Here is a 13,921-nt window from a genome sequence, read left to right on the forward strand (position 1 = left end):
TTCTAGAATATGCAAATTCAAATTATTGGTAGTGTCAGAACACAGATCAATGATTGACTTGGATTGCAGGGATTGGAGGAGAGGGTGAGAGGTGGGGATAGGGAGAGGACATCTTCACTGGTGATGGGTAGGTTTCTTATATGGATTATTTTGATGATTTCATGGGTGCATACATATGTCAAGACATCCATTTGTATACTTTAAATACAGTTTATTGCACCTAAAGTATACATTGATAAAGCTGCAAAATCAAAATGAACAAAATATATAGGCTCTTCATTTGATCAAAGATTTACCAGGAGGCTAGAGCACCAGGTCTGGACAAGAAGGACCCAGGAATTGACAACTAATAGTATAGGGAAGACCATGCCTATACTATTAGAGCCATCTGATTATGAACTTTATGAGAACCACAGCTACTGGACCCTCACTGCCACCACTGCAGCAGGACCCCAGGTTCCACAGCCATTGTCAATGGTCTCCAACTGCTTTCTTTTCTTTGTACCACTACATGGCTGGGACATCATTCCATTGTCACATCTGAATCAAATCCCACTGACCTGGCCTCCAAAGAACTGAAAGGTAGAGGATATCTTCCACCCTTGCTTCTCTAGGGAAAGCTGCATCAAGGGGCATCCCTCCACACACAGGCTGCATCCTTATTTTGAGTAGCTAAGAGGAAAAAAAAGAAAAAAAGAAAAATACAAGTGACTCTCTAGGCACTCAAGAGACTCCTAACGACTCATAGTTTCTGAAGGCATCAGAAGCCCCCATGTCCTAGGCCTCTCTGACTTACTCCGTGTATAGCATCCTGCACAAAACATTTTTGGTTCTCTGGTTAGCTGCGGCCTCAGCTGAATTACCCAGTTCTGACCCCCTGTTATTTACATCCTGTGCATTTTCATTTGCAAGACCTGCTCCTTCTGTTCCCTGGATGTGCAACTGTGGCAGATGTTCAATCTTAGAGGATGTAGGAATAGATTGTTATTTTTTTTCCTAATGTCTTTCCCCTAACTCTGCTTTTAGAAGCAGCAGCTCATGCTTCTGATTTTCTCCAGTACTATACTCTGTGCTAGGCCGACTCTCCCTCTAGTGGTAGTTTGTTTAATACTTCCAGTTAGCTAAAAGCTTATGCTTTGGGCTACTGGCGTTCCAAAAACTGACTGCTAATGACAGTAAAAAATTTATTTTGTATCAACACTTTTTTTATATTTGTATAACTAAAATAAAATTTTCACAAAACATTATTTACCCTTGTTGTACTATACACTGTGGAACTTTCTATTCTAGTCTCCTTTTATTTAGGAAAAATGTTATTCTTTTACTAGGAAAAATATTATTCTCCTTTTATTTAGGAAAAATATGTTATTTCCCACTAAAGTGATTTAATGACTTCAAACCAGTAAGTTGCAACCCATGCTTTGAAAAACAGTGCTTCAGGTCATTATTAACACTAAATTAATCTTATGACCTATTAATAGGTATTTCTCCCAAGAGATACACAAACATGTATACATGAACCTGTGACCAAATGTTTGATGAGCTAAAAAAGCTTTAACTTTCCTTTATTTTCATCCATTCGAACACAGACTTGGAAAATCCCTACAGTAAAGAGCTTGTTTAACCTCGCATATCTTAGTGTTTCCTACTTAACCATGGAAGGAGTATTTCCAAAATATGCACATACAACAATAATTAAACATGAGAAGCTCATGAAGTGAGTATTCCAAGAAATAAGATTTTGGGGAATTCTGCTTTATACATGAGGAAGAAATTCACAAATAAATCCAAGTGCCAAATATACACATAATTTGTAGCAGAGATATATGCAGTTGAAGTGCACTGGGCCCCTGGAGCTGCACTGTAAAATTGACTTAGGAATAATGGGCAAATCTGGTTTGGTGGCAGGAGGTTTGAAGGTGGGTAAGGAAGAACTCAATTAAAGCCAGAAGGGGTGAATCAAAAAGTTACCTTGAGGGATATTAGGAAATAGGGTCCCTTGGTTTGCCTCTCATCCAGATATTCTTTGCATCTGCTATTGCTATCAAATTGTTTTGTCTCCCCAAGTCTATATGGAGAATAAAATCAATGACAAAGGTACCACGAGAGACCCAGGAGACAGTAGGATGGATGGATCCAACTTCAGAAAAAGTTTTGTTCAGTTCATTGGATCACAATGACTGGCAAATATCCTGGTTAAATAAATAGTTCTCAAAACAAATAAAGATTGAATAAAAACAGTGAAATTAGTGAACATAATAGCCAGCTGGCAACTCCTGGAAGTATAGAGGATAGTCCAAGGTCAGAAGCGGGTATGATTCCTTGGGCAACGTGTCAGTTCCCAAGGAGGAAAATCTAAAACAGAAAACGAGCCAGTGTCCAAACGAGAGGCTGAGACAGCTGAGTCTTGTTCACCGCCTGTTGGGGTGCCTCCCTGCCCCCTTTCTCTAAGAATTGGGTTTCATCCACAGGTCCTACTGAGGAGCTCCATCGTAACATGTGAGTCAAACTCTCTGCCCCAGCTGATTAGACTGGGGTGAATACCCAGTCCAACCAAGAATAATCAGATATTCTCCTGAAAGTGAATTTGTTCACTGAAAATACAGTTAAGGTTTTGAATTCCTACAGTGAAAAGTCTGGTAGGATTCTAATGAGCTAGCCATGACTGATCACTTTCCTATACCCCAAGCATAAGGAAATGGATAGCGTGAATGGTATGAACCAAACCCAGTGAAATAAAGAAAGAAACGTAAGGAAACAGTAACCTCACATTCTGATTTTTGTTTCTTTTCCAAACTCTTCAGGAGTCCCAGCTATATGCCCAAATCTTGGGTGCACTGAGATAAAGCCATATCCTTTCCAGAACAATCCCTTATGCTTGGCTAAGGCTGTTTGTGTCACACCAGGCGGGATGAGCAGTAGAGTGTGTCAGACAGCAATGTCTTCCACTGTACACAACACAAAATCTTTGTGAACAGAGCCAACATACTCATCACAAATATACTGGTGGGTATGTACCTTTTGACATATTGCCAGGGGCAGGTACAAAACTGGACAGAGGCAAGACCTAGCATTCCTCCCACACCCAGTTCTTCAGTCTTGCTGTGAGAACAGAGCACAAAGGCACTTAATTATGGACTAAAATATTTATTGCTCTCTGAGACTTTAGTTCAGGGTACACACAAACAAAGCCTGAAATGAGGCTGGGAAGCCGGAAGGTCAGAATGAGGTGGGTGGTCGGGATTAGAGGTGTGGGGAGAATATTCCCTTCCAGGTGGGTTTTCACACCTGGGCCGTGCCCATCATGAACTGAATTGCACACCCATCTCAGGCTTCAGGCTTCCCATCTGACTTAGCCCGTGAACTTGCAGACATAGGGTAGCTTTGTATAACAGCCATAGTCTTTCCACTTCAGGTATCCTGCAGAGACAGAAGACCTAAGGTCAGTGGGGCTGGTGGAGGGTGGGAGTCCAAGGCAGATGTGTCCCAGATTCCGGCCCAGGAGTCAGAGCCTCTCCAGGATCACCACCAGTGCCCAACTGCAGGGGAAGGAAACGCAGGGAAAGAGAGATGAGAAGGGCCAGAAGACGACAAACCAACACTGTGTTTCCCAGCTCTGGAGGATTCCCTGAAGGCCAGGCCCAGAAATGGGGAGTGAGGAGAAGGGAAAGGCTAGCAGGAGGTGTCTCCTCTGTTTCGTACCTGTGACTTGTGTCAGGCTCCCACAGTAGCTAGGGTTTGAGATGGTGGAGGGGTCTTTCTCCCAGGCCTGGTAATTCAGCACATCGGAAGTGCTCCACTCCCATCCGCCTGCACCAGGCTCCGAGCCCTAGAGAGCGAGCAGAGGATGGAGCCGGGTGAGGCTGCGTGGCCATTAGAGTTCTCCCAGCATGATCCCTCAGCTGGGGCACGTATGCCCTCCCCAGCGTCATGGAATTTGATCTGCTTTTCACGTGCTGCCCCAGAGCTCTTTTCTGGGAAACGGAAAAGCAACCGCTTGCTCCTATCGGCAAATCCCAAAAGCAACGATCGCAAAGACCAGGGGAAGCACTCAGGGAACATGGCACTGACTGGGCGACAATTAGTGGTGTGTTTGTGATTGAACGTCAAACATCTTGTCTGTTCTATGAGGGGAAAATGGATCCTATCTTCCTCGAGGATTCCCTCAGTACAGGACGTGCAGACTCCACGAAGCTCAGGAAGTGGAGTTACAAGGCCTGATGTGCAAACTGTGCAAAAGGTTCAGAAGCAGCAGTTGGCTTCAGGGGAGACAAGCGACCTGCCAAGAGCTCAGCTCCTCAGCTGGCTTCCACGCACCCCCGCACGCCCCGCACCTTCCCACAGGTGTCCAGGACCTCTGAGTTCCAGGCCGTTCTAGGGCATTTCCTGGGCAGGCACAGGGATGGGGAGCAGGCCTGGGTGGCAGTAGTGCTTGAGAGGTGAGAGGGAGAACACGTAAGCTCACCTCTGTGGGGTCATGGAGCCCAATCCAGACGTTTGAGTAGGAGTTCCCGCCGCTGCTTTTGACCAGGGAGGCCACGAAGGCCGCCTCAGTCCCACTGAGCACGGACACAAGGTGTCCCGCGGGCCGCTTCTGGCAGGCCAGCTGTGTGGGGAAGGGGGAGACGGAGGAGCCCCTGGAGACATCGCTCAGGGAGGGCAGGGCCGAGGTGGGTGAGAAGGGGTGCGGGTGCTCCCTGTCACCCCCAGGAAGCACGGGGGAGTGGAGACCTCTCACCCCTCCATGTAAACCCAGCCACTCACATCCGCATCCATCCAGGACTTCGTTATGGTGAAGAGGGCATAGCAGTAGCCACCATAGGCCTTGGAGCCCTTGGGGCAGCTGATCCGTGGAGAGGCCTCCTTCTCCTGGGAGTCTTCCCCTGGGGTAGCAGAAATAAAGGGAGATGGTGTGAACCGAGGAGAGGGGAGCAGGGTGGGGAGGTGACCCTGGGGCACACCTACGAGGCCGGCGCTCGGGGAGGTGGTGCCAAACTCCTGTCTGCCTCTCACTGTTGCCGGCACCCCCAGGACTCTTGATCTTGCCCCAGCCCCCGAAACGAGGGAGCTTCTCTCTTCTTTTCAGCCTCTCCTTTCACAGCCCAACCCTCCCCGCACTCTGGGCTGACAGCCCTTACACTAGGTCCCAACCGTGCTCCTCCCCGAGTCTTATTCCTGACCCCTCACTCTTTCCCTCTTCAACCTCTCCACGTAAATTAGAGCCTGCTGACAATGGGAGATGACCTCCTGCCGCCGGGGACGGACCCCTGCGCTTCCACACCAGCTGCCCTGAAGGAAGGAGCGGCGAGGGGGGATTGCTGGGCGGGGCGGGAATGCTTCACCTTCTCCCCGTGGAGCTCACAGGAGCCTTCCCCCTCCTCCGGGCCCTGGGCGTCACAGGGCGCCCAGTGCTAGGGGCAGAGCCGCCTCACCTTGCACCTGGGACAGGAGCGTCAGGCAGGAGAGGAGCACCCAGGACACGCTGCACAGGGCCGTGGGGGGCAGCATCGTGTCTGTGCCTTGAGGCAGCTGTCGGAGGCCAGACGGAGTGTGGTCAGAGAGAGGGCCTGGGGCCTGTCCTCCCCTACCTCCTGTCGAGTCCCCTAGGAATTCATTGATCAGCATCCACCCCCTTCTATAGTTCTGAAAATACTGGAAAATCTGTGTACCTCCTGCCTCGGATACCTCCAAGGGCCATCTTTGCTGTGTCTCAGAGCACCTATGTTCTCTGGGGACAGGAATCTTACATGCCTTCCCCCAAATGTATGCAGTGAAACCCCTGCCATCGGTCACCTTCATCAGCCCCCACTTACCTGGCTTACAGGGATCGGTGGTGGTCTGTGAGGTGAGGAAAGACTGGGCTTTTATAAGACGATCTGAGGGAGTGGCTCCAAAATCAGTAAGAGGAGTGTGGAGATACGACAGGGGTCATGGGGAAGGGCTGGGCGTGGATTCGGGGAAATTCCCACCATGGGGCGGGCACTCTTCCTAGCAAAGGCTGGGAACTGCCAGATGTTGCCTCTTTCCCATTAGCAGGCCAGCACAGTCCCCAGGAGCTGGTGAAGTTTGAACTTTCCACACCCTTCTCCAGACACGTTGTTCTGAAGAACTTACTGGAAATGATGGCACTCCAGGGGCACAAATTCTGATATACATAGTTTAAAATACTTTGTAGAACTGAATCATTAAAGGAAATGTCAAAAGTGTATTTTGTGCAATTTGCCAAACTCTCACTCCTTTAAGCATATCTATGGGCTTCTTTAAACCATAAGATTAAAGAAAAACAAATTAATGAGTAAAAATTGGGTGGGTATAGGAATTGGAAGTATTGGTGAGTACATAGTATTAGTTGAGGGAAAAGAAATAATTGAAACCAAGGATAGGAACAAATGTTCAGAGTTGCTGCTTCCACAAAGCATTGAGGTGTGAAGGAGTGTGGAGTAATCTTGTAGGTCAATAGGCAAGCCAGGACCATAAGGAATAGACTTGTCTTCCAGCCACATCTGTGTAAGACTGAAAAATAGTTGCTCAGTTCAATTCATTTCTGAGCTGGTAATCTGATACCTCAGAGGAGCTTTCTTGTGATCTACAGACCCACAGGAGATCTTCAAGGCCCTTTCAGGGGCACTGTGAAATTGTAATTTTCTTAACTACACTAAAATGACATTTGTCTTTTTCACTGTGTTGACATCTGCACTGATGGAGCAAAAACAATGGTGAGTAAGAGTTCTGGTGCCTTGGTATTAATCAGGGCAATGGGATCAACTGGATCCTTCATATTCATGCACTCGTCAGAAACAAAATAGACATCTTCCCTACAAATTGACCTTAATGAACTTGACGTAGCAGTACAAATAATTTTAGTATGTCTTACCCCTCGAATACATTTCTTTTACTATTCTGTATGAGTAAATGGGAGGTCTGCATATACAAGTATTATGGTTATGTTCAGGAAAAGCATTTGTAACATGTAGTTCTAATCCACTTTCTCAGGTAACACAAAATGAACTGACCAACAAACCAGTTTTTCACATATGAGCAGTTTGTTTTCATTAAAACGTGATCAAAGGGAGTTAGTAAATAAATAGTTTACAATTGCTGTTTTACTATGTAGTATTATAAATATCAAGAACTGGCATGGAATAAAAGCTCCTCCCTCCCAAAAAACAATAGGAAAATTGATGACTTAAATGTGAGAATCAAAACCTTAAACTTTAGAAGAGAATATAAAGAAACATATTTTTTGAGTTTGGGTTAGGAATGTATTTCTTAAACACAAAATTATAAGCATGAACTATAATATATCACTAAATGTGACATTAAAATTAAAAATAAAAGTAAAAATGTAAGGCACAAATGAGACAAAATACTTTAAATACATATGACTGACTGACAAAAGAGTAATATGAAGAATATGTGAATAATCCTAAAAATCAACAAAGTAAAGCCTTCAGCTTGTATAGCCTGGCCAGTATCTTGATGAAACCTTGATCTGAAGCTCAACAATTATTTTAGGTTGATTTCTATGGGTTAACTCCAGTAATTAAAAGACCATTTAGAAAATTATCTCTAATCTTCCTATATCACTAAATTCAACTGAAATTAAGTAAATTTCTTTAATCTTTATTATCATATATTTCTTTTGTAGAAGGCAATATGTGTAACATATATATACGATTAAAAGAATATTTTTTAAAATCCTAGTACTACCACTCTACTTAACATATATGTAACTATTAATATTTGAAACTTCCTGTGCCCATATTCCAATAATTTTCTTCTCGATTGAGAGGTAATAATTTGGAATTTTGAGTTTATCATTGTCCTCCTTTACATGGATACATATATAATGCATTATATAAATACACATATATTGTGTTATGTAAATGCATATCCATATTATATGTATGTGTATTTATTATGTATATGCATCTATCCCTATTATGTATATAAATATATGCAATATTGAAATGATATCTTGTTCACTTATTTTGTTTGTGACCTTTTAAGAAACAAAATTACAGAGTATGATACTTGTATTTTTTTATCTTTTTCCTTAACATTCTGTCTTTCAGGTTAAACCATGCTGATGCCTATAACTATGATTCACTTATTGTGCCTGCTGTAATGTATTCCACTGCTTATTTAAACCACACAGTATTTATCTAGTTTTCTGTTAATGGACATTTTGCTTGTTTTTAGGTTTTTGCCATTATAAATAAACATGATCTAAACATTCTTGTATATACCACTTGGCATGTATATGCAAATTGTATATTCCTAGCAATGGAATGATTAAATATCAGGGTATAAAAAGCCAGTTTTCCCAAGAAATTGTATCGATTTATACAACCACCAGCAGAAATGTGGAGAGTTCATTGCTCCAAATCCTCAACAAAATTTTGGGAAGTCAGGCTTTCTTTATTTGTCAATCTGGCAAGTTAATATAATCTGAAGTATTATATTTCATTTTGACTTTAATTTTCAGAACGATTGCTTCTGAGGTTGACATACTGTCATATATGTATTGATCACTTTGCTTCTTTAGTGAAATGCATGCTCATGTTTTTTCTCTCCTAATGAATGTATTATTTTTTTTGATTTTTAGGATTATTCACATATTCTTCATATTACTCTTTTGTCAGTCAGTCATATGTATTTTTTGTCTTCCCATCCTTGGATCTGTGTCTCTCACTTTCCTAATGAGGATGTTGGACAGAGGTCTCTGAGGTATATTCTCTACTTTTTATTACCCCTATGGGTTAGAAGAAATAACACTTCGCTTAAAGTCCTTAAAATTGCCTCTGGCACCTATATGAAAAATTACCAGGAAAGAATCTAATCACTGGATACATTCTTTCAGAAAATCTTTCAAAACTTAGTAAAACTTGATTGGTGCTGCTGCTAATTCCTTCTTGTTCTAGAGGTTGAGTCCTGATTATATACATTAAGACACTGGGGTTTGGACTAAATCAAAGAGCAAAACAGTGACCACACATCAATGGAGAAATACATGCTATTCAGGAGAGTGTGCTGAAGGCCAGTTTTCAGAGCAGTTTAGTAAAAGGCAAGAAAAAAAAAGAAGGATCAAGTCCTAGAGGAAAACAAACCAGATAATCTGAAATCCTTCAAGATGTCTGACCTTGTGCTCCTTGGGCCTCACATTTTATGACCTTAAGTGAGAACAATAGAGAAAGGAATTTCCTAGGAAATCCTACTTAAAGCACAGTGCACCATGACATCCAAGTTTCCCTTCTTCACACTTCCTTCTTCTTCGCTTTTTCTTTCATGGATCAGCCTTAGTCGCTTAAGGGGAGGCTAGAGACATGAGTAAGATCTCGTTGTGATTGAAGGGAGACCAAGAGTTAGAGTGGCGGCGAAATGCAGACACCAACGCAAGGACTGGCTTGAGATGGAGTAATTAGGTACGGGAGTAAAATGACCTGAAACCCCACACTGAACTGCCAGCAGGGGAGGCATGTCTCAAGCTGGGACTGAGCCACGGGGATGGGACGAGTCAGGGATAGCAGGCGTCTCATCAAGGGGCAGGTACTCTGGAAACAAAGTGGAGTGAACAGTGCCCCCAGGACACGGTGAGAAGTGACAGCTCCGGCCCTCAGGGGCACCTGGCATTAGGTTGCTCAACCAGAGTAGGGAACCCGGGTTTGTGGAGCAGGCATAAGTATGGAGCTGGGATTCCCAAGAGGATTCCTAGGCTGGAAATTATCTGAGAGGGTATGGATGCTTTAAGGTCATGCTGCTCCCTTTCCTACCCATGGCATTTCCCTGGCCTCCTGATAGCCATTCCCATGCACACCTGTCCCCACCCCAGCCCAGATGGAGGGCTAGTGAAGAGAAAACCAGTGAGGCATATAATTATTAAGGGCTTGGGCTCTCAAATCAGACAGACCCATCTCATGGAGTGTCCGTGGGAATTAAAATAATGCATGAATATATCCTTAAGCATGCTGCCGAGCACACGTAATCACACAATAAATGCCGGCTAATAATACTATGTTCAGTGTCTGGCAGTGCCATACCAGATGCTCAGAATAACAAAAACACATACACAGGGTCTGTAGAAGGAGGTTATGGAGAAGTGACTCCTCTGAATCATTTCCACAGCTTACCCATTGTTGCAACTATTTGGGTTTGTTCTTTAACCTTGAAAAATGTTCTCTTGAGGGCATCAAGCATGCAATGCTTGTGCAGTCTTTACATTCTCAATATTTCCTTAAATGCAGTGAAACAGTATTTATTTTAAAAAGGTATTCAGATGTCACTAGTTTAGGAAAGCACTTTACTCATAAATTCAGTGCTATCAGAGAATTCACATACTAATTTGTGCAGGAACTCATCTGATTGTGACTACCATTTATTCAGCACTAATTTTGTGCCTGACATTGTGCTAAGAGCTCTACATAAATCAACATATGTAACATAACCCACATCATTATTACAAAACAGCTAAAGTTACCTTCATTTTTCACACAGGAAAATAAAACTTTGGAGAGGCTACATAATTGGGTCATGGTTCCACAAAAGTAACAGAATGGGGATTAAACCCAAACACCAATGCTTTGTTTTAGTAACTGTTACCTACTTCTTCTGGAGAGAAGAAGTTGTTTTTTATATTTTTTCCTCTAGGAAAAAGCAATAGAATATTGGCCTTTGCTGCAAGGCCATTAACTCCTACACCAAGAGAGAAGAAATATATTTTCTAAGATGTTCAATTTACCACTGTAATAGACCTGACATTTAGAAGACCTAAGCCCAGAAAATCAGACACAGAAGAGATTGAGTACACCAGGGAAAATCTGTGACCAACAGCTATTTGTGATTATTTGCTAAGCTACATTAACCTAATGGAAACTAAGAAAGAGAATTTGTTTAGTGGAGTTATCAGATTCTCTTTATTTACTCAAGATGCAAAACCATTAATTCCTTGTTTCTAACAAAGGACTAATATTGTTCTGGTTCACCCTGTAAGTCATGCAAATAATGTGAACTCCAAATTCTGTTTGATTTAGACAATTGTTTCAATTGCCAATAACTTTTATTACTCCCTTTTATCCTCAAAACTACCCTGTATGTTAGGCAGGGCAGATATTAACTACACATTACAATGAAGAAATTCAAGAACAGAGAGGAAGCCTGACTTGGTCTGTCACACTGCATGTTAGTGTCCAAGTTATGAGAACTGAATTCTATTCCTCAGTTCTTCCTTCTTGATACTAGGCCCCACACTGTTTCATTTGAATTAAAATTCTTCAGGCATTCAACAGCAATGAGTTAAATTCTGAAAAAGATCCATTTAATTGCTCTCTGACATGATAGGTTTTTGAAAGGTTTCACCTTAGTTGATGGATTCATTAATTTTAGAACATCTTATTTGCTTTCTGCTAATGGAATTTTCAGCAGGTGATTGGTTAGTTACCTTTTCTAAGCCTCATGCAGAGTTTAAATGTCATTCTATACAAAGATATTTACTGCATGGAGTACTGTCTAATTAATTTTTGATTGCAACTAGGAATTGCTGTAAGTCATTCTTGTCTATAGTTGTATCATGAGCTTTAATAATGTCATTGGGATTTCTTGGGTAAGGGTAGGTGCCCACATGTGTGAATTTAGGTGCACATGTATTCTAATTCAGGTTCAGAAGGGCAGTTTTGCTTTGTGAAATTAAGAGGTATTTCAAGATTTCTTCAGGTGGCACCTTTTCCCACAATTGTTCTAGCTCTAGGTAATATAGGAGCTTAATCGCAGCGTATCCTGGGAAATCCTTCTGCAGTGGGAAGGTCTTGATGATCGGCATGCCTAAAAAGCACAGAGAAAAACTCTAACAGCCTTCCAAATCCAGGACAGTTAATCCAAGGGTTGCATGCAAACAGAAGTCCATCAGACGCAGCTTCTTCCAGCCAATGGGCTGGATTGAGGGTAAACGTCAAGTCCTGGGAGCTTCAGCCATTTTCGCTCTCAAAAATCTGTACTTAATTTGGAGGCTCTGAGACAATACGAGGAAATGTCAACAGTCTTGAGGAAAGGTGGTGTCATTCATAAAGAACTGGATTTCAAAACTTAATTATGGGCCCCTGCTGAACTCAGGTGCAAATCATGAAGTGAAGGCTGAAACTCAGGCAGGCTAAATAGGCTAAGATGAGTAATAGTAATTTGTCTCAAGGACAACTTGAGGATGTACTCCAAGTTTAGCATCTTTGAGGCTGGAAGCTGGAGGAGTAAATTCAGGTTCCATATGCTAGTGGATACATCTACTGAAATAGACTACCTTTGTTAGGATTGGCTGTGTGTCTGAGATAGATGGACCCAGTGTAGAAATGACACCTTAAATCTGCCAGGTACTCTCCAGTGTCCAGCACTTGACACAGGTTCTTCCTTCCCTATGAAAACTTATTTGCTCCTTCCTTCCTATTTTCCCCAGCTTATTCCCAGTTATCATTTAGGCCACAGCTTAAACATCACTTCTTCAGGAGGACCTTTCCCAAAGTCTAGATAAAGGTCGTCTGTGTTCCAGAGCATATTGACTCTCTGTGCTTTATTGCAATTGTTTATAACCTAGTTTCCCCTCTAAAGGCTACAGGCTCAGTGAAGGAACAGACTACAGTTTCCTTATTTACTGCTATACCTCTGTCCTTAGCATTGGGTCTGGCCTGAATCTGAGCCAACTGAGACTATAATTTAAGGGATTTTCCCCAAGGCCGTGTGACTGCAAGTGTTGGAGCTGAGGCTAGAACCCAGGTTTCCTAACTTCTAATCCAGTGGAGTTTCAGTCTAGATATAGCAGGAAGAATTCTGCAGTTGATGAATGGTACTGTAAATACAGAACATCATTTGGCTTGCTCGGACAATCTGTGAATTTGGACTTTATGTCTCTTGTGTCAATTCTCCATTCCTGAGAAATGGTGTTTTTATTATCCTTTCTAGTCCAGAGGTATGATATGAAAATCTAATGAGGCTGATGATGTAAAAATGCTTTGAGAAGACTATGATATAACCATGACAGGCATACAGATGATATTAGCATTATTATTTTCAGCGTGCTTTGAGTCTCAAGTTTCAACTTCATTCTTAAAGGGTCAGTCGGACTGCAACTTTATATTTTATATGAATATATATTGTATACATATAAAATCCTAGAAACTGATATCCAAACAACTCATGAGTCACTAAAGGTCAACATCAGAACTGAAATTGGCTTCTAATTCCTTTAAAACAATTTTGCCTATATTAAATTTCAGTGCACCTCCTTGTAGTGAACATTTATCCTTTTATATTAAGTGGAAGAGGTGGATGGCTCTACTTGTTCTATCTTAGTAAGGGGAAAGACCAGTAGGAACTTGAATGCTTGAGTGCTTTTTCTCTAGATTCCTAGGACTTAGCACATCCAGTTTGAGGAAGTCAAGAATTTGACCTTGTATCCCACCAGCTGCTCATAAGTGAGGTACTCACCTTGCAGGGAGTGAGCACGACTTAATAAAACTTTCTCCTCTGCCAAGCATCTGACTCACAGTTCAGTGCTACTAATGGGGCTAAACGGTGGTCAGGGACATTGCTTTCAAAAGAAGGCAGCAGGAAAAGCTCCAAGTGTTTGAATTATTTAGCAGAACATGCTTACCTCGGTGTTCTTTTTGGCTTAAGCTCAAGGCAAAAGCAGAGATCCTCGAATCAGTGATTATAACCATTAATCACCCTTCTCTCCACCATAAGCAGTCCCGGTGATACTCTAAAATGGATTTTAATCCTCTCACAGGGGAGTGGTTGGTGGTAAACAAAGTAGTTTTGTCCCACTGGTTGTACACTTTATACAGACTTTAAGTAAAATATTAAGGTTCTTCCTTTCACTTACTAACATAAGGAATGAAGCAAGCAAGACAGCCATGCGGCTGTGATTTAACGGCATATT

The 13,921-nt window shown here is 42.4% G+C and overlaps 1 protein-coding gene across 1 annotated transcript; it reads right to left on the minus strand.

Moving 5' to 3' along the window:
* Positions 1-3,131: 3,131 nt before the first annotated feature.
* Positions 3,132-5,529, minus strand: LOC118935060 (regenerating islet-derived protein 3-gamma-like). The gene is made up of 5 exons (XM_036931089.2): positions 5,433-5,529; positions 4,765-4,883; positions 4,466-4,606; positions 3,703-3,829; positions 3,132-3,420 (listed from the first exon to the last, which is right to left on the minus strand). Exons 1-5 carry the CDS (start codon positions 5,506-5,508, stop codon positions 3,353-3,355), a joined length of 531 nt encoding a protein of 176 aa, XP_036786984.2. The 5' UTR covers positions 5,509-5,529; the 3' UTR covers positions 3,132-3,352.
* Between the last annotated feature and the right edge of the window lie 8,392 nt (positions 5,530-13,921).

Source organism: Manis pentadactyla, chromosome 2, assembly GCF_030020395.1.
Source record: "Manis pentadactyla isolate mManPen7 chromosome 2, mManPen7.hap1, whole genome shotgun sequence".
Classification (NCBI taxonomy): Eukaryota; Metazoa; Chordata; class Mammalia; order Pholidota; family Manidae; genus Manis; species Manis pentadactyla.

What these genes read in the sequence shown, in the direction of transcription:
- LOC118935060 (XM_036931089.2), bottom strand. Translation starts at nt 5,508, where the DNA reads ATGCTGCCCCCCACGGCCCTGTGCAGCGTGTCCTGGGTGCTCCTCTCC. An exon ending in GCTCCTGTCCCAGGTGCAAG is followed by an intron (nt 4,884 to 5,432) that starts GTGAGGCGGCTC and finishes CTGCTACCCCAG; the next exon opens with GGGAAGACTCCCAGGAGAAG. An exon ending in GGCTCCATGACCCCACAGAG is followed by an intron (nt 3,830 to 4,465) that starts GTGAGCTTACGT and finishes CTCGCTCTCTAG; the next exon opens with GGCTCGGAGCCTGGTGCAGG.